This window comes from Staurois parvus, unplaced genomic scaffold, assembly GCF_062004578.1.
Source record: "Staurois parvus isolate SC_StPar_1 unplaced genomic scaffold, SC_StPar_1.0 ptg000696l, whole genome shotgun sequence".
Lineage (NCBI taxonomy): Eukaryota > Metazoa > Chordata > Amphibia > Anura > Ranidae > Staurois > Staurois parvus.
This window is the reverse complement of record NW_028318492.1, coordinates 1,923,266-1,950,471: the sequence shown is the minus strand read 5'-3', so window position 1 is coordinate 1,950,471 and position 27,206 is coordinate 1,923,266. Positions and strand designations below refer to the sequence as shown.

Genomic DNA, 27,206 nt, shown 5'->3' with positions numbered 1-27,206 from the left:
AATTTAAAAATCAAATTTAGTCATAAATTTCGGCCAAAATGCATTCTGTGACATGTCTTTGCTACAAAAAACCCCAATACGTGTAAATTAATTGGTTTACGTGAAAGTTATAGCGTTTACAAATGGCGGGAAAGATACTGGGATTTTTAATTTTTTTTATACTAATAATGGCGGTGATCAGCGACTTATGGCGGCGATCAGTGACTTATGGCGGCGATCAGCCAATTATGGTGGGACTGCAGCGGACATTCTGACATTGGGGAGTACTGACTTGGGGTCACTGACATCCCCAGTGACACCAATACAGTGATCAGTGCAAAAAAAAACACTGACACTGTACTAATGGCACTGGGGAGGAAGGGGTTAACTTTATTATTCAGCGAAAGGGTTAACTGTGTGAGGGGAGTGTTTTACTAGGGGGCGGGGGTGTGTACTGCAGGGAACACCGCTGATCGGGACAGATAAACTCTTCTGTCCCGATCAGCGTGTCCTGGAGCTGTCAGGGAACTGACAGAAAGCACAGCTACTGCAGCTGTGCTCTCTGTCACTGATTGCCGCTAATCGCCAGGACATAGCCGGTAACGACCGGCTGTGACCCGGCGACTGACATCCGCGGCCGTGATCGGCGGGACAGGTAGGGCGACGGCATGCCTCGCGCGCACCCCCTACCTGTTTTAAAAACACACGTTTTAAAATGTGGTTTTGCCCAGCCGTGCCACCCTGCCACCGTATTTCTACAGTGGCTGGGCGGCATGTGGTTAAATAAGGGCAATAATTGCCACCTGTTTTTCAAAGAATGAATGACCTCACTATTAGAACTCCACACTGCTATTATTTTGAACATGCCCCTTTCAATTAGTGATTCAATTACACAGAATCAGCAGCATGCATGTCATGACTGTTGGGTCTGTTGGATTTCTATTACTCCACTACACCTGCTAGTAAATTATTTGCCATGTAGAAATATCATTTCTACCAAAAACAGTGATTGATCAGGTTAGTGATGTCTGACTGCTATTATTTTGAACACAACTGTACGTGATTTGCATTTCCAGGTAGGGGGCACTCGCCACTACAGATGTCAATCACCAGGTTCCAGCTGGAATTTCTCCCACACTTCTCTTTTAACAGTTTGTCATGAATCATTATTATTATTATATTATACAGGATTTATATAGCACCAACAGTTTGTGCAGCACTTTACAATATAAGGGAGACAGTACAATTACAATACATTTCAGCACAGAAGGAATGTGAGGGCCCTGCTCGTGGAGCTTACGTTACCTGTACATGTAAGGAAGTTTGCAATGAATCCTTGTTCAGATATTTATTCCAAAGGGGGATAATTCCATTTATTAAATCTCATTGTTGATGTAACTTCTAAATACATGTAATATACCTTGCCTAACAAATACAGTATAATAATACGCATTCTGTTTCACAAGCAACTCTACTAAACAGCTATATGCACCATTTTACCTCAGCCTGTTCTGAATTACTAAAATACAACTGGCATGAATTTACCATAGCACATTCATTATTATAGAGTAAATATGAGCTAAAAGTATTTGGAATAAAAAAGTTATGCCTTACCCTTGCAATCTTTTTTCCCTTGGTACTTTTCACATCCATCAAATAATATTTGCTTATATGACTTTGTAGGAAGGTACAGTAAATCCCCCTTTTGGATTTATATGAAAAGAACCTTGTTATGTTTTCACATATAAAGGAACTTACGTAAACGTTGTAATACTGGGACATTTAAAATATGTTTTTCTACAAAATTAAAAGAACAAAAACAAGTTCCTATTTCCTATGCTAAAAGGCTGTTTATTGATGGCGACAGGGCCGTGCACTTCTTACTTGGAAATGACAACAGTTGATGCTATACTTGAGGAATTGGGCAGAGCCCAGCTATTCAGTGAGCCAGATATAAACTCATAAACTATTGAGTATCAATTGCAAGAATAATACAAATTATTTTAAAGAACAAGTATTGCGTTGTGTTTTAAATCTTTATTAAAGTGTTACTAAACCCAGGACCCTGCATTCACTCTATCTGGTCTCCCACAGTACATACAACATGGAAATGCAATTATTTTAGTAAATATACACCGCTAAATACCTTTTCTCATCAGCAGTATATAGCAGTCGTGTGACTTCTATCGGTGTCCAGCTGAGCACTGGTTAAAGCTTGCAGGAGAGGTTTTCATTCTGCTCTGACTGTCCTATGAGGCTGTATAACCCCTGACTCTCTGTTTGGACAGTGCTAATTTGCCCTGTGCTGATCACATGCACCCTCCCAAAGAAAAAAAAACCTCTCTAGCCATGCACAGTAAACTGAAATGTGCAGTGTGACTCTTAGAATGATGTACTATCAGTAGATGCATTGGGGACAGTAGAGGATCAGAGATGACAGGATCAAGCAGCCTTTTTTTATACGATATGGAGGATTAACCCCATCAGTGCTGAATGTCCATTCATAAGTTCAAGTGTAAACAAACAGTCAGTGCTGCAGAGCCATGTGATAGATTTTCTGGCTGAGAGCTATATACACAGCACCGGCATATGTATATCACAGAGCCTCACAGCACTCATTGAGTGTTTCTATCCTCTCCTTTTTTTTGTTAAATCACTATTAAACCCAAAAGCAAACATTTATAATAGTGTAGCTTACCAATTCTTAGATGTGATGTATGCATTAGTTTTCTTTTTTAGGCTTTTCTTCCTTTTTCACCCAACGATCCTGCCAGTAGGTCTGTTGTTTTTTGACAGAACAACCATTGCTTCAGATGTAGGAGTTAGAGAAACAAACCATTTACCACTGACAGGGGTGCTTACAATGATCAGCTTTTATGTATTTATGCAAAACCTATATCCCAAAATGAAAAAAAAAACTGTTGCTGTAACTGCTTACAAAGTGTTAGCTAGAGTCCAGCTTCCATTTGTTTAGTGTATAAAAATGTGCTAGTAGATCCAACACTACCCTCTCCAAGATTGACAATGCTGCTATCCAAAGGTGCCCTTGTGCTCCTTCATCCAGAGTGGTGGTGTGCTACTGTCTGGATCACCGCTTGGAGCAACTGAGGTTTGGAGCGTTTGTGGAGCGCAACGTGAAGGTGAGATGATTAGCTAATTCGATTGAGGAAGAAGCGCCACTGCCAATCCACTTGCAGTGCGCATTTTTAGGAAACACATTGCGCAGACTTGGTGACATGATCACGCCTTCACGTTGCACTCCACAAGTGCTTAAAGCCGTGGTTCGGGATCCCCTCCATCCACAGCCGGAAAGACGGACCGCGACCAAGAGAGCAACGAGCACCCACACGTGACTACATGGCGTTTCACCGCTAATATCCTCATATGGATGGCTTTTGATGTGCTCGTTTCATTCTTCTCCTATGTGAGTTTCCAATTGTTATTTTAAATAAATTTTACATCTTTTAAGTCTACACTTAAAGGCACTTCTCTCTCTTCCTTGTTATAAAAAAAATATACATACATTGTTTTCCTTTTTTATAAGTGATCACATATTCTCTGTTCACAACTGCATAAGAGGCTCAGGGAGGAGAAACAGCAGCACAGTGATCTTAACAGTAAATAGCTGTAAAGGGGAAGGCAAGTCAGCCAGGTCTGATCGTTGGACTAGCTTCCAACACAGCTAGAGAACTGATCATGCTTTATTCTCAAACCTATTGTGGTCAATATTTAATAGGAAAGTAGAGCAACTTGCAGGAACACCGATGATTTCACAAAAAGGAAGCAATACAAAGAGTACAGGATACTTTTTCATACAAGTACATGGTGCAGCAGGCACATATCAGGAATATGAAATGTTGGCTTACATATTCTTTAAAAGGTCATTATGAAACCTCCACCTTATATAGGTTAAAACAGAATAGATTTGAAAAAATGAAACCATTCTAATTCTTAATTTTTTTTTTTCATAGTGCTCACTGGAGAATTTAATACAGCTTAAAAAGAGAATTGCAGTTACAATGGCTCACAGAATACAAAGGTTCTTTGAGAAAGTTTAGAGGGGATGCAACATAATTCTTAATTTAAATCCATGCTGTAGCTTCTCACAAAACTTAAGACCAGGGATCACTCATTTATACATGAATTTTTGCATAGACTGCAAACTACAGAAAAATGTAAACATGCGCAAAAGTGTGCACTGATATGAGACAATCATGAGCAATGCAGGATATCTACAAATTACCATATATCTAGGATCAAGAATTCTTCAACCTTTGACACCACCCCTGGCTATGTGAGGTATAGGAAAGGATCAATGTACTGGCTACTCTGCTGGCCCAAAGGTAAGATAAAAGCATTGAATGCCTGTTTCTGTTCATGAATATACACATTTGTCCAACAAGAATGATCATGTTTTTGCCACAATTGTTCTAAACAAAGCTTGTTCAGTTGTTGAAAGGTCTCACAGCTATGGCACCTTAAGTAGGGGTTTCTTCTATCCTATCCGGGTGGACAAAAACCAATAAGAGGGTTTCACTCATTAAACAAATAAGGCTGGAATATATCATAAATAACTGTTGATGGTATGTCTGGTCTTCTAAAATTTGCATAGCAGTGGAAAATCTGCGAGAATGTTGTTGCCAGTTGCAAGAAAAGTGTAGGGTATCCCTGCACAGAAGATTTCTACAGGATCCAGCTGCCTGCATGACATGGGACATACTTCATTACAGGTAAGCTAGGTCAATAAATCTGTAGGGCTAAAAATAATTTTTAGCTAAGCTTCAGCTTTAAAACAGTGGCACTTAATCTGCTGGAAAAACAATTTACATATTTCAGTTTAACCACCTCCCGTCCACCCAATGTATACAAACGATCAGACAGGAGCAGTGCTGATGAATGTGGACATATCTGTATGTCTCTCACATCTCTCGTTTGTGCATGCTCTCAGGAGCACTTATCAACACTTTATGTGACCATTGTGTCCACTGCTCACAATTGATCACTGATCAGGATACCAGGCCACTATGATTTGTCCTGGCATCATATGATCTCTCTGACAGTGATGAAAACTGCAAAATGACCTAGACTGGATGAGGACCAAATTGTCGGGACTTGAAGTGGTTACGACGAAGTGCTTAGCTCCCCCCCCCCTTTTTTTGTTGTTTTTTCTGTTTTTCTTCTCTCTTTCTCTTTTTCTTTCTTCTCTTTCCATTATTCACCCTCTATGTCACCAAGAAATTGTGCAGGCCTCCTCCCCACCCAAGGTGTATGACGGAAGTCCTATGGGGCTCCTGTCACTCCACCACTCATCAACTTCAGTACGCTTACGGCTATAATAATAGGTGTTAGGTTGCACGATCTACGCCATGCCTTCAAACCTTGACTAGTATGTGCCCTTGCTAAACTTCAACGTAGTACGTTAACTTTAAGCCACATTTTGCAATTGCTATATTTTTCCATTATTCATGTATCCCTGTGTGGGTGAACCACTTCAATGTATTACATTTTGAACTATATCTTTACTATTGCTTACAGATTGTATGTTCTAAAACCTTTTCAATAAAAGTTATCTGGTGTCAGAAGAAGTGCTTAGGTTTTATCCAACTACTAAATTTGTCCTTTCCAAAGTCATGTCAATCCAGATGAGAATTGTGAAAATGAGGACATAGTGGAGGGCCAAAGAAAAACAACTAGTACTTTATTTGTGCGTTTTACCTTGTAGAGCTAAAACAGGATCCAACATGTTTCAGAGGTCCTCCCCAAAAACTTTTTTTCAGGGCTTATGAATAGAATTCAGCAGTCTAGAACTGATGATTGCAGTAAGTATCTATCCTGCCAGGCACCAATAGCAAGTGTTAGTAATAGTGTAATGGCTGGTATTTGCATGTCCATGCACTAAAATTCCTATAGCCGGTAATGATTGTATTTAACTATGGGCTAACATCTTAAAAATGATGAGTTAATCTTGTAAAAAGGGCAATGTGATTTATCAGATGTTCTGCACACAGAGTGCTGTTGTCACAGTTTCCAGGGAGAGATGTTAGAATTTGTTGGCAATTTTAAAAAAAGTATAGTGGGTTGCAATTTGAAATGTAGAAGGAACATTTCATGTAGCAGTTATATTTTGTACTTGCTATTACTTATTAAAAAATAGAGTGTCCCTTAAAGAGATTTTGCTTTATATGGAAACAACAAACTAGAGTGGTGTAGGCTGGTAGAGTGGTCTCCACAGCGCCTTCTCTCCCATGCTCCAGCAATATAAGATCCTGATATCATCAAAACCAATGCAGGGTACAGAGCCCTACTACAAGGGATGATTTTTAAGCTTTCCAGAGTTGGGCGTTACATGTAAATGCAATTTACATAGAGTATTAACAATATTTACATCTATGAAGAATCATGAACACTTTAGACAAAATAACCCTAGAGTTTATGGAAGCTATTTAGGACCTGTAGCTGCACCGTATGTATGTTTATTTGCTATTTTCACCTATAGGTAAAGGATTGAGGTGCTAGCTGCTTATTATCTTTTAGGTACATATTAAGCGCAGGGGGAACACTACTTTGATTTAGGACACTGTATGCAGTGCTCTCTGTGCTCCCAACAGACTTCAGCTGAATGGTTTAACACTACTTCACCTCCATCCATCAGGGAGAACCGCCAAGCAGAAATAGCACAAGCGATTTTATGGTTGGCAGCACTGAATCATAGGAGATGAAGTTCGGGATAGAAACTTTACCATGGCAGTCTATGCACCATTGGTCTACAATTCTCAAAGTGAGCTGGGTGTAGGATGAGAGAGAGATGTATTCTCCTTTCATGTGATTCGGTATTCTTTGCAGTGTGATGTTTCATCTCATTTACTATGCTCTGGAGCAACTGCACTTGCAGAGTGCCCAATCTGTTTGCCTTTATTAAATCATCCCAATGTCTAGTGAACTGAGATTGGCCTAATCTTTTTCTTCCTCATTTATGTGCATACTGCTAATTTACTGGAACCAGTGACAATATATTGGGTTCATTTACCACTAACCAGGGGGATATTTGTTTTTTGACACTGAATCTTAGTTGTGTGCAATATATCTATATTTGTGCTCCCAGTAGCATTGCAGTATCCATTTGTTTAACTCGGTGTGTCAGTTGGTCGATACAAAAGAACAGAGAATCCAATCTACAAAGCAGCTCCTACAAGGGGAGTGCTACAGACCTGAGCACAGACATAGCTCCATTTCTACTGCAAAGTGCAGATCAGTGATTCAAAAGGTCCAGGGTACCTGACATTGCTGGATTATTATTTAATAGGAGCCAATACTTAGTATATATTTCACATTACTGTGTTGCTAGGTTTAATTAAAGTGTTTTATATCCACATTCCTTCTACTGAAAATTATATTTCCAAGTCAAGGTTTTATTGAACATCTGTGTGCAAATTGTGTTATCAATTGTGAATGTGTTTTGCTTTCAGTTTTTTAGATACATTTATAGGAGAGATTAGAGAAAGGCTATAATTCAAGTTTGGGAAAATGTAAAACGATTAATCTTTCGTTTCATTGATTTGTTTTTGAAAACTTTTCCTCATTCTGTTTCAATGAGTTCATTTATTTTGCCAAGCCATAACCGTATTAGGGGTGGTTCAATGTGTTTCCAGAATAAATGGGTAGAGGATCTGGATGCATTGATGAGGTGGATTAGGAGAGTTTTTCTATAGATTTTGGAGACGGTGATATGGAGGAGGAAGGCAACTAAGTTGTCATCCATATTTATGTCAGTATGTTTGAAGGTGATATGTTTTACATCATTTTGCATAGGTTTCATGGTACACTATATCATCTAGAATGGATCTTGTAAGTTATTTTTTGGATGTTACTAGAAATCAAGGCGTTGGAGGTGAAAAAGAGAATGTGTTATCCCACTGAATAATCATTCAGATTAATTGTTACAAAATCATAAATTAATGTTAGTTCAAAAATCTGTAGCTGCAAGCATTACAGTGAACCATGAACAATCTATAATTACACTATAGACAACAACATGCCATTGTATTGAGTGAACTCCCATAACCTGACATGACTTGTCATCTAACCTGTGTATTTCCTATTTCGACAACAGTCTTTTTCATCACTGTCTGATGATGTTCCCATTCAGTCAATCGGTATTCCCTTGGGAGGGGAAGCAGAAACAGCTCACAATAAAAGGAAAGGAACTATATTCCTTGGGTTCTGTTGCCAGTTTATCAGTACTCAGAAACAGAACATTTCAGGGATAAAATTTTTCAACAAAAATTCAAATCAAGGAAAATTGGCACACAGGCTGTGATAATTACTATACCTTATTAATGTGGTGGTAAAAAAAAAGAAAAAGCGTATTCACAGAGAAATTATGGCTTAATGTTGTGGCAAATGAGGTTAAATGTTGATAAATGTAAGGGCTTGCACTTGGGGGCTAAGAATATTCATGCATCATACATACTAGGGGGAGTACAACTGGGGGAATCAATGGTGGAGAAGGATCTGGGAGTTCTGGTAGATCACAAGCATAACAAGACCTCCTACTCTCCAGTTCCCTGGTCTCCTCCTCCTATGACTCCAGGACTTCTCAAGGTCTTCCCCCATCCTCTGGAACTCACTACCCCAATCCATCAGACTGTCATCTACCCTCCTCACCTTTAGGCGCACCCTGAAAACCCATCTCTTCAGTGAAGCCTACCCCGCCCTCACCTAACAGCCGATCTCCTCAACTCCTCCTACCACTCCATCCCCCACAGCCACTTCCTCCTGTACCACTATCCCCTCCCTCCTAGATTGTAAGCTCCAAGGAGCAGGGCCCTCGAACCCCTCGTGTATTGTATTGTTACTGTATTGTCTCATGTACTGTCCCCCACTATAATGTACAGAGCTGAGCAAACTTTTAGGCGCTATATAAATACTGTATAATAACATAATAATAATAATGGCATGCAATTCCAAGCTGCGGTTTCTAAAGCAAATAAAATCCTCTCTTGTATTAAAAGTGGTATAGACTCCAGAGAGAGAGATATCATTTTACTCCTGTACAAATCATTAGTAAGACCTCATCTAGAATATGCAGTTCAATTTTGGGCACCAATTCACAAAAAGCACATTGGGGAACTGGAGAAAATACAGAGAAGGGCAACTAAACTGATGAGAGGCATGAAGGAGCTCAGCTATGAGGAAAGATTAGAGGAACTGAATTTATTCTCTCTTGAGAAGAGGAGATTAAGGGGGGATATGATCAACATGTATAAATACATCAGTGGTTCATATAGTGAACTCGGTGTAGAGCTATTCACCCTGAGGTCATCACAGAGGACAAGGGGGCACTCTTTACGTCTGGAGGAAAAGAAATGTAATCTCCAAACACGGAAAGGTTTCTTCACAGTGAGAGTTGTGAAAATGTGGAATAGACTCCCTCAAGAGTTGGTTCTGGCCAGCTCAGTGGATTGCTTTAACAAAGGCCTGGATTCTTTCTTGGATACACAGAATATAACTGGATACTAACATTTATAGGTAAAGTTGATACAGGGAATATCTGATTGCCTCTCGGGGGATCAGGAAGGAATTGTTTTCCTTCATCTGGATCAACTGTGGGTATAGGATTATAACTTTTTTTTTTTAATGGTTGAACTGGATGGACTTTTGTCTTTTTTCAGCCAGGCTAACTATGTAACTATGTAATATTGATCTACCACTATGATCACTTTTCACATGAACTAGTAGAGCATTTATTAAAAAAAATAATGCCAGCTTAACCTAGGTAGCCTAGATCAAATGGCTAACATGCACATTATGAATTTTTCATGTTGTCAGAGACTATAGTAATATAGAATAAAACTGGGCTATACAAGCTCACAATTTTATTCCAGGATAATGAAAACTGAAAACATAGCAAATCTGCACTCACATGTCCAATAAGAACTTTTTTAACTGCCCAGATCCTTAGCAGCTTTCCCAAGTGAGTACAAACATATGACAAGCTTAAAGAGGTAGTAAACTCTCCCCCCATAAAATTTCCCTATTTAAATCATTAGTAAACACTAAAAATAGCTGTGTGTCCTAACCTCCTCTGTTTGCTTGTATTCTGTTCAGTACATTTGCATGACGTTGTAAGCCGTGTACCGGGGTAGGCTCCCCAGGATACAGTGAAGTCACGAACGAGGAAAGCAACCCCAACAACAGAATTTTACTTAGATGTGGCAAATAAACACAACCTTAAATGCTGGGAACATACAATAAATTTACATACACCCAGCCCAAAGGTTGAGACCCTTGTGCTGCACAGCACGGCGCCTTCTGATGGATGAAGGTAGAAAGTGAAGTAATTTACCTACTGGCGGGCACAACTAAGCTGCCTCACCTTACCCGTTGTCAGGGATGCGGGTGTGACCAGAGATGTGTGTACTGACACAGGGAAACACAGGCTCCAGATATGGTATAAACAAGACAATTTATTAAGACTAACAATACAAACATAAACGCAGTGCACCAAACCCCAAGCTAACACAAATACATACAACAAGGTGAACCAAACCTAAACTGGTATAGATACACAGGTACATACACATATAGAGCACAACGTAGTCAGGCAGGCCGGGTCGATAACTATCGGGCAGGTACGTACAGGAGGAGCAGGTGGAGAGAATGGTCAGGGTCACAAGCCAGGGATAAAACAGCAGAAGTCAGCAGAGGTCAGGATCAGGCAGGCTCGGCAACAAGTCAGGCAGAAACAGGAACAGGAACAGGAATGCAGGTTACAAGGTACAGGGGTCCATGGAAAAACACACACCAAGGCACAGACTGCAGGTCTGGCCATCCCTTAAATACACCTGCAATCAGCCCCAGGTGATGGCTAATTGCCAAAGTGAACCTCTGGTTGTTGAGAGCACCCGCTGGCCAGCCCTGGCACTGCAGCCCACAAGACAGGTGAGTCCCACCACTATTGGCAAGTCCATTCCTGACACCCGTTATTACCCTAAAAGAGCAGGAATCAGTGTATGGGTGTATGGTATGGGCTAGCCTGCGATGCAGCACGACAGCTTACAATCTTACACAAATCTACAGTATTCCCCCTCCCATAACTGGTCATGTAGCACATGCCTGAGTATTCCTTCTGAGCAAAACGCCAGTCTGGCTTGAGTTTATAGGATTTTATCAGCTCTCCAATGTGAAATGTCACTTTAAGTGGTGGAGTCCTTCCAATAATCAGTAACAACACTTGCGGCCTGGCACAAACAGAGACCCTAACTAACTATCGGCCTGAACTCAGTCTCTGGGCACCAACACTGAAATGAGGTGCGTGCATGATCTTACCGACCCGGGTCTGCTTTGCATCCGCTGGTGACTCTGAACAGAACAAATGTTGCTTCTCACCAGCCTTCCTGGCAGCAATCTCTGGTTAGTGAGGGATGCTTTTACACCTGGATGTCATCGGACTCTCAGCTCACATGGCCCCTGCATTCAGCATCGTCCAAAACATGGCTCCTGCATTCAGCATCGTCCAAAACATGGCCGCAGTCTCCTCTTCCTGTTCACTAAAAACCCCAACTCTGTGTGAAAACCCCACCTCTTCATGAATATACAAATATCTATGCAGTCTGAGGCTGTGTTAGAAAAACAGTGACATCTTGTGGCTAAACTGCAGAATGTCAGTCAAAACATCAATTTACTCCACACCATAATTTACTGGGCACAAACAGTGTTCAAACAATGAGAGCTGTTTCCCCATCTCACAAAGTCACTGGAGCATGCCCATAATTTGCCTGATTTACAGCACGCTCATTGTACTGTCAGTCCTTTCATGACTCCTCTCTGTGGTGCTGCACCAAGATCCTGTGAGATCACAGTCTGACTCAGAAGTTCATGGTAAACCCCATGTGACTTGCGACATCAATGGGGGTGTAAAAATAAGCATAGCATGGCACACAGGAGCAGATATCAGCTGCATCACATAGCGGACTGTGCATGTGCAAGATTACAGCAAGGAAACACAGAAAGGGCAGAAGCATAGTGCACAGCAGACTCGGAAGACTTTACTTAACATAGCGCCAGCTTCTACCCGGAAGCAAGGATTTAAAAGCAGCTGAAAACAGCTGAAAAAAAATGAGAAACATCTGAAGTGGGTCAATATTGAGGCAGAATTAGTTGGAATGCTTTATTACACTGGATTTATTAGAAAGCAGCACTTGAAGGTCAGAGTTTACTATGGCTTTAAAGACAAAAAGGAGAATAGAAGCACATTGATCTATGGCATTAGAATCACTTTATTTAAATAAAAGCAAATTTACAATTGCACACATGCGCCCTACCAATAGTTTGCTTTGCACACAGCCTCACCAGGGGGAGAATACCTATCCCCGGTGCCAGAGGTGTAGTGGGATATTGATTCAGTGTCCCTTCTCTACCTCCAGGCACAATGGTGCACATCCAAACTTGTCAGAAAGGGCATGCTGGGGCTCCCCACTTACAAGAGCTGGGACCCGGTTATACATGCAAACACCCATTTCTTCTCTTACAGAGAGTGTACAGATATAACCATGGTGATGCTATTCAGAGTGGGTCCCTCTTTCTCAAGCTTGTCAGTCTATGCACATGACATTGATTTATATACAAAATAATATATATCACTATGGGGTTGATTTACTAAAGGAAAATAGACTGTGTACCTTGCAAGTGCAGTTGCACCCTTTTCCCCCAGAGCTTTGTGAATGTGGTGAAGCTTCACTTTGTAAACAATACCCAACCAGGTGCAAGGAAAAAAAAACATAATTTTTGCTTACACATAATTGATTGATGGAAATCAGCAGAGCTATTCCAAATTCACTAAGCTCTGGGGAAAATGAGTGCAACTGCACTTTCAAAGTGCACAGCCTAGGACTTTGGCCTGTGTCTGTGGCTGGTCTGGTTTTTTGACAATCTCCCCTTCCATTCAAGTGTCTACTATCAGTTCCTAATTGATCAATTGGCAAATGCTTCCCTCTCCCAACTTCCTAGAAATTTAGTTCAGCTTATGGGGAAGTCCTAGACAGGGGTCAGCTGCACACTGCATGTTTTTTGTGTGAACAAGTTTTATAGCACTTTTAACACAGCAGTTTAACTAAGGCAGGATAACTAAAGCAGTATGAAGATACAACAAGAACTTTTTCACTCTGAAAGACTAAGAAAACCAACATTTTGTAAATCATTTCTTATGAAGTCTGATTCCCACTCTCTCTTCCCTCTATGATCCCTCTATTCTTCCTGCTCAACTAGTGTTCTCTGTCCTCAAATTGTCCTTACTGTACCCCTTCTCTCTACCCTACAGCTTATATGTATCACCCTAACTCCTACCCTCTCCCTATTACTACACCCATCACCTCCTGCAAATACTGAACCCACATGCTTATCTAAATACTAGGACAGTGAGGTAGGTGCGCTCATACACATCCTGCTCCCATCTTACTTTACTCACCCTCTTTCTTTTCCTAATCTCTGGGGACATTTCCCCCAATCCTGGCCCTCCATTTTCTAACTGCAACCTCCATAACCAGCACCCTTCCTCCTCTGGCAAGTGCTGCAACAGTTTAATTTTTATCCCTCTGCATCCAAAAACCAGCCCCCTCCCCCAATCTCATGTGCCCTGTGGAATGCCCTCTGTCTGTAACAAGCTCACATCTGTGCATGACCGCTTTATCGCTCATTCCTTTTACATAATTTCCCTTACTGAAACCTGGCTTCAAGATTCGGACTCAGTTTCTCCTGCTACCCCCTCCCATGTGGCCTCCACTGGAATCACTCACCCAGACTCAGTGGATGGAAAAGAGATGGAGTTGGATTCCTTCTATCCCCACTGGGCAACTCTCAAGTCCTTCCTACCCCTTCCTGTCTATCACTCTCCTCTTTTGTGACCCACTGTATTTGTTTGTTTTCTCCAATTTCTCTGAGGATTGCCAAGATTTATTGACCTCCTGGAGCAGTATCACAATACAGGTGAACATTAAAGTGAACCACCATCCTTCCTTCACCATCATGCTTTGCTGGGTTTTTTGCCTTCCTCTGGATCAATCTGTGGGTGTAGGATTATAACTTTTTTTGTATGGATGGATAGACTTTTGTCTTTTTTCAGCCAGACTAACTATGTAACTATGTTACTAACCCACAACAGTAAAATCAGTCTGTATATGCAGTAAAACATGCTTTCTGCATGCTTGCTATACTCACTGTGGAACCTAAAGGGTTAATCCTGTGCATGGTATAAAAAGGTTGTTTGATCCTGACTTCTCTGCTCTTCTCCTTATTCAATTTATATTCAGTTTATATTTACTAAAATAATTGCACTTCCATGTTGTGTGTACTGTGGGAGACCAGATATAGTGAAAGCAGGGTCCTGGGTGTAGTAACACTTTAATGCATAAAATACAAGTACACTTGCACTTATCTTACCAACACCTTCCCCCTGAGCCAGAGCTCAGTGTCAGATGTTATACTTACCTGCCCCTGATTCATGCAGGCCATACATGGGTTGAATTCTGAACTAATTTTCTTGAGAAAATTGGAAATTTTGTGCATTTTGTAATCCGATGGTGCCACCATTGATTTCGAAATTGAACCAACCAAGCCTTCAATTTCTCCTCATGTTGCTACAGAAAACATTTTTCGTGGCCAAGAATTTTCTTTTCTTTTCAGGTCACAGTTTTATATTTCTTGCACAATTCTCCCATCATTGATTTGAAATTCATTCATTTTTCAAAAAATTTCCAACATTCCCGATCACTCAAATTCGATGGTCACACGAAAATCGGCCATTTCTGTGACCCACTAATGGTGCAAAATTGGAATGAAAATTCTTCGAAAAGATTTTTGAAAGAAAATTCTTTTGGAATTCGACCCGTGTATGGCCGTCTTAAATGTGATCTTGGAAATGCAGCCTTATCTATACTGCACAGCTGGTTATCTTAATCATTTCTGCCAACCTTGCACATGTGTGCCTCTCTCTTCATTCAGCCCTAAGGAGAGTTTATTCTCCACCACACGAGGCCACACAGCCAAGACCTTAATGAATAGGGGACAGGTGAATATAAGACTGACAGGACTGGGTTGGGGAGATAGTAAAAACAAGTAAAACTTTTCTAAAATTGCAGTTACACTTTAAAGCTGGTAATTACTGCTCCCACCCCTACCCTGCTCCCTAACCCCCTACCCTGATTAACCAATCACTTTGTTACTTAAAAAAAATGAAAAGAGAAATTTGGGATTTGAAAAAATACAAACAATCATACTTACCTAGATGGGTGCAGCATTGGTCTAATGCTGCATCTGTTTCCCGTTGGTTTTAAGACCAAGAAGTGAGAGATGAAAGATCGCTGATCACTTAGTTCAGTCTTCAGTGAGCAGAGAGCTGGGGACTGTCAGTCATTGGCTCTCTGCTCTGCCACTCCAAGGCTCACTGGAGTGCCAGGCTAAGCAGGTGGAAGGAGAGACTGGCTCAGAATCTCAGCGGCTCAGAGAAAGACTGAGCCAGCTGTCAGTCAGGCATCTGGGTGGATTCCGACTTTAATGTAAGGATCTCTCCAGAGCCTGTAATGACTCTGTGAAGTCAGCTGTCAGAAGACTTTAGCCTGTTTAGGCTGAAAATGGGTCACAGAAGTGCAGAACAAAGTACACTGATGTGATCTGTAGGTGAAGTAGGGACAGAAGAGCTTTGGTCCTACTTCTCCTTTCAGCTAAAAGACCCTTTTATTTACCTATATTCACATGATGCACTGGGACTTGAGTCTTCTATCTTCTTCACTGCAGATGAGGAGAACCTTTCTTTGGGTGTCCACATCACTGCCTAGGTGATGGAGACACTTCCTTTTTGATGTCCAGTGGCAGAATTCTTTCAGGCTCCAGAAACATAGAAACACAGAAGAGCAATGGCAGAAAAAGACTAAGTACTCTAGCAATTTTTATGTTATGTCATGCTTAAATTCAAGCAAGCAAAGTTTTAAACTCTCCTTCTGCTAGTTTGTGGTCCTGTCCCAGTATTCTTGATCTTAGATTTATACTGGAAATCCTGAACCAGAAAACAGCAAAGCGCAATGACGTCACTGTCACAGTCGCCACCAGTCTTCATTCTCAGAAGCAATAATGGCGAGGTACACAAATCACAGAGTTATGTGAAAAAAAGACTTTTAGAAGATAATTTTTTAAAGCTGGAAAATGGGTAAGAGGGAGTGAGAGGGGGATAACATTTCCCTGAGATTTTTGTAAGCTTAAAGGAAGAATAAAATGATATTTAGGTACAGTGTTGATTTTAATTAACACTCTTTACATTTCTTTTCTCATGCAATTTAGTCTTTCCCATTTCACTTGCCTTTTGCTTAGATCATCATCAGTCATTTAATAGTTTGCAGGTGACTAAGGAAAGCCAGCCAGCTGGAATTCTCATCCTTCAAGCTTATAAATCAAAACTCAAGTACACGATTCTGAATGAAAATAATTGGCATACTTTTCCACTGTCTCCCAGTCCATTATTCAGCTATATTGTTATACTCCAGGTGTTAGCAAGTAATGCATCTCTTGAGCAATGTAAGATACTTTCTCCCCAGCAATACAAAGCAGACACTTCTATCACTAGTATTTTTGTAGATTATATCATGAAAATTGTGGGATTGGTACCAAGAAATGAAACTTTAAGGCTACGTTCACACTAGCGTTGTGTGCAGGCGGCAGAGAGGCGTTTGGGAAGCGTTTTTACCGCTTCCCAAACGCCTCTGCCGATTCTGCACATTACAGCACATGGTGCTGTTCTAACGGGAGCGTTTGCGTCGCGTCACGAAAAAACGGACACCTCTGGTCGAGTCAGGAGGCGTTGAAGCCTCCTATTCTTGTCTATGGTGCCGCTCCGCAAACGCCCGGCCGGCGTTTGCGGTGCGGTTGCGACGTGGTTGCTGGGTGTTTGCGGAGCGGTAACACCATTCAAACTGCATTATAGGCATTTGTGGGGCATTTTTAACGCTCGGCAAACGCCTAGCAACCACCGCTAAATCACCCATGCGGCGTTTGTGGAGCGTTTGCCGAGCGTTAAAAACCGCTCCACAAACGCCGGATCAATGCTTGCCAAACACTATAGGGGCGATTAGCAAGCGTTGGTAAAACAGCCAAGTGTGAACAAGCCCTAAAGCACACTGGTCTGATGGCTTATACTTGCCTCTTTGGTAGATTACCCCCAAAACTGTGACAAAGTAATTAGCTAGAGGCAGGTGAAGTGATGTTGGTGGTAGTGGTGGGGGACATTAACTTTATTAGCATTACTTTTTATTAGTAACTGATCACAGAAGGAGGATAGGTAAGTGGGGCATTTGTTCTACATCCATTAACAAGACATTCACTTGAGAAACCAAGTTTAATATTTTACAGGACAATATAAATAATAAAACCAATTTAAATAGTCTTCTGAGACAGTATATAGTTAATGAAAGGGCTTAGGTTAAATTGATAAAGAGGCCCAAGTTAACTTTTCATCAGTTCAGCTTAAAAAGGAGCAAATACATATTTTCTAAGATCACACCTGGGTAAATTCAATAAAGCATTTTCAAACACTTTTCCAAAGGTGTTTTGGCTGTGTAAGAACGCCCTGAACCAAATTCATAAAAGCTGTGTCACAATCTTTTTGCTATTTCCAATGCATACAACTAATTCAGCTAGTTCTTATGTGCGAAACATTTACATTTTGGGGCTATGGCTGCAACAATTTCAATAACAAATATTATCTTATCAGAAAAAAGAAAAGTGGAGGTAAATGAAACCTCTTCTATGTTGAAGTAAATTTTGGTGCACATGTAAAGTTGTGCCATTTGTTTCATGGACAGGAGACACATTTCTAAGGAGTATCTATGACATACTTTATAAATTCCAGAAACAGTTGGGTAGATTTACTAAAACTGGAGCATTCAGAGTCTGGTGCAGCTGGGCATGGTATCCAATCAGCTTCTAACTTTAGCTTGTTCAATTAACTCCTTGGCGCCAAGCATACGCAAATATGTGGCCTCTTGGTGGCTGAGGCTTGGCACCGAGAGTCTGCATATTTGCGTACCCAATGTAAACAAAACGTATTGGCATCTCACAGAAAGGTCCTGATCACTACTTGTGGTTGGGAGCTTTCAAATCATGTGACCGCCGTGACAGCCAATCATGGTGGTCACATGACCACAAACCCCGTCCTGCCCCTGGCATCACAAACACCATAAAGTGCCAGGAGGCACCGGCGCTGTGGGGTTAAGCTTTGGCAATAAAACCTGGAAGCTGATTGGTTTCTGTGCAGATTTTGCACTCTACAATTTTAGTATATATCCCCCCGTGTTTTAATTGAAAAACTTAGCTGCCAATGGATGGGAATGCTGCTGCCATAACAATAGTTATTTTTTTTGCTTACCTTAATCTCACTTTATTTTGATGGCTTATACTTCGCTCTGTGATAAATTACCCCAAAAACGACCAAACTAAAGTGAAATTTTGTCAAAGTCTGACAAAGATAAATGGCTTTTTACCTTTAAAACATGATAAATATGATAAATATGCCCCTTAAGTGTTTACTGATACAATAAAAAGTGATCTGTCTGAATTGCAGCCCTAGGAGTTTGGAGTGAGGTCAGTGGGTCAATCTAAACAGGCAGCACATTACGTTCAATGGATATATCTGTAGGCAATTCTGATCAGATTATTCCTCACTTAAATTACTGTAAGTGACCTCAGGCAATTACGTCTTCACCAAACCCAGTCATTTACAGATATTTGTAGGCTTCCCTTCAATTAGCCTTACACATTTTTGCATTGAAAATGAATACCTACATTTATGTTTTAGTTTTCACAGCTGTGTTTTACTAAATTTTCTTTAGTCACTGACCTTTTTTACCAGTACAAGTACACAAGGTAAAAAAGACAGATAACGGCTTTGAAAAATGCAGGTCAAGATGTGTCCAGGCTAGTAAGAAAACAAGACCTGTCTAATGAAAAAGGTATGGAAGGGCCAGTTGTTTAATGGCTTTGTAATTAAAGCATTTGGCATTGCACTGCCCCTGTCATGTCAAAGCACACAACATGCAATGCAGTATGCTAGTCTGAAAGTTTACACTGCCTAAAGAAGCTTTTATGTTGGACTGCCCAATGGAAAACTTAGGAAGAATGATGAAAACAATTATTTCCCCTTTAAAACATTCCTTTCTCATATAGAATTAACAGTAGAACATATACAATGGTCACATTGAAACAGAATACCCACAAGTGACTATAACCTTCTATCTTTCCAAAAGAAACATGTATTCATTAACATTTCTACTAGCAGCTGCTGAAAATCAACCTGGCCAAGACCAAGCTTTATAGAACGTGTCAAAGCTTTGGCAACATCTATAACAAGGAAAATGATTTGCTGCTACTAAGATGGAAATGAAAATCCCATTACATAATAATGACATACAATATGTTCATGAAATAGACTAGTGTAATGCCCCCATGTTAAAATAGAGTTGACAAATCTCTACAGGAAACAATTTTCTTTTTTGCTCCTGTTCAAGTTTGTAAAATATTTTTAAATATTTTTTTTAGTTTAGAATTCTTTATTTCTGAAAGAACTATTCTGATTGCTTTTGACTGTTGTCTTAACCATGTTGTTTCAGCTACTGGGAATGGAGGTTTAAGGGCTTGGTCCGAAAAGTGATCAGCGATGAGTTTACGGTTGCCACCTAATCCCTTTAAAACCAAAAACATATAAATTACACAGGTTCTGAGGCTAATGTAATGCAGATAAGGTACTAAGTGAGCTTGAGCTTAATTACCACCTTAATCAGCCACAGAACCTGTGTAATTAATATGTGTTCAGTTTTAATGGGATGAGGTGGCAGCCCTACATGAGTCACTTTTAGGGGGGGTGGTTGACAAATGGCCAGAGGCGGACTGACCATTTGGAAACTCGGGCACTGCCCAAGGGTCCAAATCAGTAGGGGGCCCCATGAAATGCCCCTGGCACCTTTTTCATAAGCTTTTTTGAGTTTGGGCAAGGACACAGGGGCCCCATGATCCCCTATTGCCCGGGGGCCCCATGAGTTGCCAGTCCGCCCCTGCAGATGGCTGAGAGTTGATATATTGACTCACCACCTATTTTAACTCTGAAAAGCCCACACCCCATACCACAACCAGATGCACTACATGCAGAGTGGTTCCTGAGCTGGCCCGTTCACTTGAATGGGTCATATTTGGTGGTGGTACTTGTTTGGCTGCTGTTGCAGCTTTAGGTCAGCCACCTATTTTTACTTCCCCCCAGCAGCAAGTGTGAAAAAGGCCTAAGCTTCATAAGTTACTGTTATGTCAAATGATTTCTGTCCAGGTGTAATTTTGTGTGTCAGGACTGAAATGTCCCTTATAGGATAGTTATCAGGGTTGTTGAAGGAAATGCTGTTTTTATTGGGTCAGCTCATCTCATCCTTTAGGGCTCATTCACATGAGTAGCAGCCTTTGCCATTCCACTGAAAAGTGATCTGCAGTGGATCACTTTCATAAGGCGGTACAGCAGCAGCTACCAGACATTCAGAGGGCAATACTGCCACTTCCTGAATTCCCTTTTTGCACAACTGAATGGTGATTTTGTATGTAAATGCTATACCAATTCACTTGCATGGGCCGGGTTTGGTAGCAGTGCACAAGGGGGGTATAATTTCCGATGCATCATGTGTAGTACCTGGAGCACCTGCATGATATTGATCCAAGGGAGTGGCACAACTGTGGCTCCACCATCTATATTTACGACCCCTTGGCCACCCATTTAAATGAGGCTTATAAGACAAGACTGGGACTACAGTAAACTGATTAAAACTGAAACCTGATTGGTTGTATTTGTGTAGATAAGAAGAGTTGTGTCAGCTGGAGCACAATCATTTCATTGCCTTCTTCAGCTTCTATACATGCATCTCCATAGCATTAGGAATAAGAATTCAGTAAAAGAGGAAAATTACACTGCTGAGTAGTATAGAGGTATTGTCTATTGTGCTGGAACTTTCTTTGTAAGTCAAAAGCAACATTATTTTTTTTATTATTAAATTATTATAGTCTTACCTAGAGGATACATCTTGGAGTCCTTCGTCTTAGACCCCATTCACACTTGTGCAACTTGTCATGCAACTTTGTACATCAAAGTAGCATGACAAGTCGTACCCCATGTTTTCCAATGATAACCGTTCATATATGTGCGACTTAACGTTGCAGTGAATTCAGAGTGTTTTATGCACTACTTTGGTCCAACGTTCATGCAACTTGAGGGCTATAGACTTCAATGTTAACCCTCAAACGTTTCATGTAAGTCACATCTGAATGTTTTACAAGCAACAGTGAGTCTGACTTTGCAGAGGTACAAGTCATATCCAAGCCACACCCATCCTAATTTGCTTCAAAGTTGCATCAAAGTGGATCATTTGTGTTGATGCAGTGACATGTCAGTTTTTTTTAATTCAACCCACTGGTTTAATGAAAAGAAACTGACAGTGTGTGCCCACCTTAAATCTCTGTTTTGAACAGAGGCATGGGTATTTAATTAATATGACAGAGCATACAGCTACAGGCAATACCCTTGCTACAATAGAAAGCAGAAGGATATGTATACATTACACATTAGGCTCTTTGTTATTTTAATATGATGCATTTACTGTATCTAATCTTGACTTGATAGTAACCCATGCTATACAGAAGCCACATGTTACTGTAGGGTTGTTGCAAGAAACTGGACAGATAAGCTTTGTAATTGTTGTATAGTGGTTTCAGAAAATGAAGGGAGAGCACCATTTGTCTGTAAACTGTGACCCATCTGAAGCATGTTTAAAATAGGCAGGCTTTAAAATACAAGACTGGAGAAGCTACAATCCATTTATTTTTCGTTCCTCAGGCAAACACTTACCAACATCTGTGATAAATGACTTTCCATTTTCTGGCCACTGAATATACTGGTTTGAGAAATAATTGCTGCCATATCCAAGAATAAAACCCTCCAACTTGATGCTTTGGTTTGGACGATGGAATTTCATAATTAACGTGTCACTGGTGATGTTGATATACACCTTCATGTTTGGTTTCTTTACTGCAGAGAGATAAGAGACAGGTTTGTAAGACTCTGCTGGATGAGAGCTAATATAATACATGGTAAGAACATACACTGCTCAAAAAATTAAAGGAACACTTTTTGATAAGAGTTTAGCATCACATCCAATAAACTCCTGGGATATTGATCTGGTCAGTTAAGTAGCAGAGGGGGTTGTTAATCAGTATCAGCTGCTTTGGTGTTAATGAAATTAACAACAGGTGCACTAGATGGGCAACAATGAAATGAGTCCCAAAACAAGAATGGTTTTACAGGTGGGGGCCACTGACTTTTTTTTCCCTACTTATCTTTTCTGACTGTTTTTCACTAGTTTTGCATTTAGCTAGGATCAGTGTCACTGCTGGTAGCATGAGGCGATACCTGGACCCTACAGAGGTTGCACAGACAGTCCAACTCCTCCAGGATGGCACATCGATACGTGCCATTGCCATAAGGGTTGCTGTGCCTCCCAGCACAGTCTCAAGAGCATGGAGGAGATTCCAGGAGACAGGCAGTTACTCTAGGAGAGCTGGACAGGGCCATAGAAGGTCCTTAACCCATCAGCAGGACCGGTATCTGCTCCTTTGTGCAAGGAGGAACAGGATGAGCACTGCCAGAGCCCTACAAAATTACCTCCAGCAGGCCACTGGTGTGAATCCGACATCGCCAGGTTGCACCTCAGACTGTCCAGGAGCTCAGTGATGTTCTGGTCCAGATATGGGAGAAAATACCCCAGGACACCATCCGTCATCTCATTAGGAGCATGCCCCAATGTTGCCAGGCATGCATACAAGCACGTGGGGGCCATACAAACATACAAAGTACCATTTTGAGTTGCTGCTATGAAATTTCAGCAAAATGGACTAGCCTGCTGCATAATTTTTTCACTGTGATTTTCGGGGCGTCTTTGAATTCAATCCTATGTAGTTTTCCATCAAATGATGGGGCATCCTTACGTTCTTAACACATTCCCCAGTCCATATCAGTATAGATATCCACCATGATATTTTTCCCCATTGAAATCTGATGTGTTTTCCTTAAATTATTTTGAGCAGTGTATATTGTGACTGGATAGCAAGCACTGTTCTTCACAATTTAGAATTAGAATACTAAAGCACTATACTATCTAATTGTACAATCTCTGTACAGGTTTGGCGTAAAATGAGGACAAACTGAAACAATCCATTCAATCACTGTCAAATCAGGCAGGCTCTTATACTTCATAGTTGATGGTAGATGAAAAAGGAGATTGTAAACTAAGATTGCATAGTGCATTGCTAGCCTGAGGCTAGCCTTACTGCATAGGTTTCTCTTGTTGAGCCCGCTGGCCAAAGAAGAAAAACCTATTGGATTCCACTTTTCAGCCTGGACAGTGTGGGTAGAGGAATCTCTGCTGCCAAATATTGGGTTATGCAGCTGCAACACGCCACCTTGAGACGCATATGGTCAGATAAAGCAAACCAAACAAATTACTAATAGACTAGTTTGAAAGTTTAAGGAATACAAAATTCTGCACTAGGCCCATTCACATCTGCGACAGTCCATGCTGAACCTTTGAAAAGTGATCTGCAGTGGATCGCCTTTTGGAGGGCAGTAGAGTGACAGCCGCCAGGCAATCAGGAGGCAATAATGCCTCTTGAGTGTTCTTTTTGTTGATAGCCAAATGGGCTTCCTAAGTGTTTGGCTTGCGGTTGAGGTATGGCCACATGCAGCATTTACTTGAATGGATCGCATTTGGTGGCCGTACTGCTCGTTGAATGTGGCAGTGGGTATAATTTTTGCTGTGGCATGTGCATGGTCCTAAAAAGCTGCATGTTTTCATTTAGCGCTCGTTGTTTTACTGGCACAGAAATGCACAGGTGTTGAGTGCATCAATGTTCCAGCGACCCATTCATTTCTATTAGGACACATGGCTGCACAGACACAGCCACTGTGTACTAATATGACATGCAGGTCCCTGAACGCATATAGGGTGGCGTTCAGGGATCCACACCCACATTCACCATCGTGTCATATTAGGACACAGCGACTGTGTCCGTGCAGCCATATGTCCTAATAGAAATTAATAAGTCGCTGGCATATTGGTGAACGCAACACCCGTGAATCATCGTGCTGGAAAACATAGACCTACTGTGCATGGGGCCTGTAGTAAAGTGCCCCATGTAAATGAGGTCTAAGGGGTGTTCACACTAGAAATCACACAGGAACGCTCTGCATTCCTATGTGGTTAACATGCAGTTCTATATGGTGTAATCGCACCCCATTGCACCAAAAGTAGTGCATGCATTACTTTTTAAAACTCACTGTAACCGGATTGCATTGTACTTCTGTACCTTGTGATCTAGTTCACTGCATTTGGGGTATCATTAACTTAATATTGACATCCGCTGAAGATCGCAACTGCAGTGCATTTTTAATGTGGTGCGGCAAACGCACAAAGAACAAGGGTATCCAGCACAGCATTTTGGTGTAAACTGGCCCTAAAACAAACTGAACTTGATATACTTTCCTATTTTAAAAGCCATGGGGATATTTGGAGAGCAGGTGGGCAACATGAAGTCTATTGCTAGCCCCACACTAATCGAAAAATCGCTCAAACGCATTTTTGGAAAATGAACGCAGGGTCTTTAGAGCAAACGATATTGCCATCATATAAAATAAACTTATATATACAATCTATATATAAAATCGAGCGCAGTGTATAGGTGTAAGTACGGTAGCTGCTTGCACAAAAAGGCACCTCGGGAACCTCCAAAGTAATTGGTAAAGAATGAGAGTGCAGCGCTAACCCAAATAGCGATTAAACATATGATAGACCACATATGATAGTGGATCAGTAAAATGTCAGTGTAAGTTCATCAGATGTGCTGAAAGTGCATACAGTCTCCAATATGTAAAGAACCAAAAGTAGTGACTTTCAGAAATGATAATAGCCAAATAATGCACTAACCAGATAGCGCATATTAAAGCGCATGGAGCATTTAAGACCTGCCCCTGGTGCTCAGCCACTGTATCACTGGAGCCAGGAGATGTCATCTATAGGGTGACCACTAGATGTCATCTATCCGGATGGAAGCTGAGTCCAGCCACTGTATTAGAGGATCAGGCGGATGTCATCTATAGGGCGACCACTAGATGTCATCCGTTCCAGGAGGAGCTGTGTCATGGATCCAGGGATGTCACTTGCAGATGTGTCCTTTGCTCAGCACAGCCCCAGGACCTTCAGAATTACAGGCTCCCCAGAAATAAAGAGCCCGTGGAAAAAGGCCTCAAATAGTGTGATATCGTTTATATATCAGAGGGGCTGATGATGTGTACTCATCCGCCTGATAAGCGCTTTAATATGCGCTATCTGGTTAGTGCATTATTTGGCTATTATCATTTCTGAAAGTCACTACTTTTGGTTCTTTACATATTGGAGACTGTATGCACTTTCAGCACATCTGATGAACTTACACTGACATTTTACTGATCCACTATCATATGTGGTCTATCATATGTTTAATCGCTATTTGGGTTAGCGCTGCACTCTCATTCTTTATCGATATTGCCATCATGTAATGACTGATTTTTGAACAATAAAGCATTTAATGGACATGAATTATTCAGGTTTGTGTTTGTTTTGTCACATATCAACAGTTTGATTTTTAACGGGTGAGAAACACATTATCCTTTTGATTTAGCGTCCTTTCAGCAGAGGTTTTCCAAACTTTTCCTTTGATTTTTTTTTTGCTCAAAAATGCCAAAACCGATTTTCAATTTCTGCCCCTTAACTGGATGAATAACGAACTGTCCAAATGACAGATTTTCAAAGATTTTTTATCTAGTGTATGGGCACCATGAGAGCAGGTGACTGAAAAGAGGGACCTGCCACTAACTTTTTTGCACTGCTCTCTCTCTCTCTCTCTCCCTCCTCACTGGACTCAGTGAGAGCAGTCCGTGACATTGGCTTCTGCTGCTGTCAATCAACTCCAGTGATGAGGGTGCAAGGGCAGGGGCCAAACCACACTGTGAGTATTAATAGATGCATACAGTAGGGCTTGGGATCAAGCCTGAACAAGTGCCCTCATAGCAAGTGGATTGCTATGAGGTACTCAAAAGGCAGGAGAAGCCAGGAGCACCGGTGTGGGACCCCAGAAGAGGAGGATCGGGGATGCTCTGTGCAAAACCATTACACAGAGCAGGTAAGTATAACATGTTTGCTATTTTATTAAAAAAGAACCTTTACAATCAGCTTAAACCAGTAGCCAGTCTGGAGCATGGGGTTAAAACTGCAAATCAACTTTTGTTCAGGATGACAGGTAAAAGCCCAACTCTAGGCAAATCTGTTTTCTTTAGTTTTGGATGGAGTGTGCAGATTGTCTAGCTGGGTGGTGCCAACAGCATTACCCTCAGTTTGAATTTCAGCTGATTCCAAAGGAATTAGCCAACATTTGAGCTGTGTAGGTCCAACTTGAAGCTGAACTAAAGCCTACGATATTTACCTCTGCTCCAATGAGCAGGTCCCTCATGGCATCTTCTCCCGGGCTTCTTCTGAGTGTCGCTCTTCAGCCGCCTTGATTGGCTGGCACAAGAAGAAATAACTCCCTCCCATGTGCAGGTATTGTATGTTTATTTTACTGCAAAAGAGACATTGCATGTCTCTTCTGCAATAAAGAGTCTGCCTGTTCACAGAGCAGCATTTAAAATCACACGTTCTAACCATTCTTCTCCATCCAAAATGCATACCAGGCCCCTTGTTAACACTCATGTAAAACACATGTTGTTTGAAAATTCCTAATACCTAGATTAATTAAAAAAAAATCACATTTGGTGTTGTACAAGTAAATGGTACCTGATAGATCAGTCATCCAAAATGTCAGATCTCAACAGACTTAGAAAAGGGAGTAACATAACATTTAGGATCAACAATGACTCGAGGAGGTATTCTGCTATTTGTTTTAAAATCTATTAATTTCACTTTCTAATGTTAGACATGCCATAGTTGGAATAGCGACTGAGATATTTCTAGGCAAAGATGTTCCAAGGATGTGATAGATTGACTGTTGGATGTTAACAGCGTCTTAAGATCTGAGCCGCCTCTACAGTTTCATAGCTTGTGATAAAATTAATACAGAGTTACTGAGTTCAG

General features: G+C 41.0%; 1 protein-coding gene across 49 annotated transcripts in view; it reads right to left on the bottom strand.

Annotated features, from left to right (window-relative positions):
• Positions 1-27,206, bottom strand: part of ABI3BP (ABI family member 3 binding protein) — a 512,999-nt gene that overhangs the window by 359,394 nt on the left and 126,399 nt on the right. For all 49 annotated transcript variants that reach the window (XM_089652925.1, XM_089652933.1, XM_089652937.1 and 46 more), the window contains exon 2: positions 21,896-22,075. In XM_089652925.1, coding sequence (XP_089509051.1) covers positions 21,896-22,075 — 180 coding nt within the window. The remainder of the gene's footprint in view (positions 1-21,895; positions 22,076-27,206) is intronic.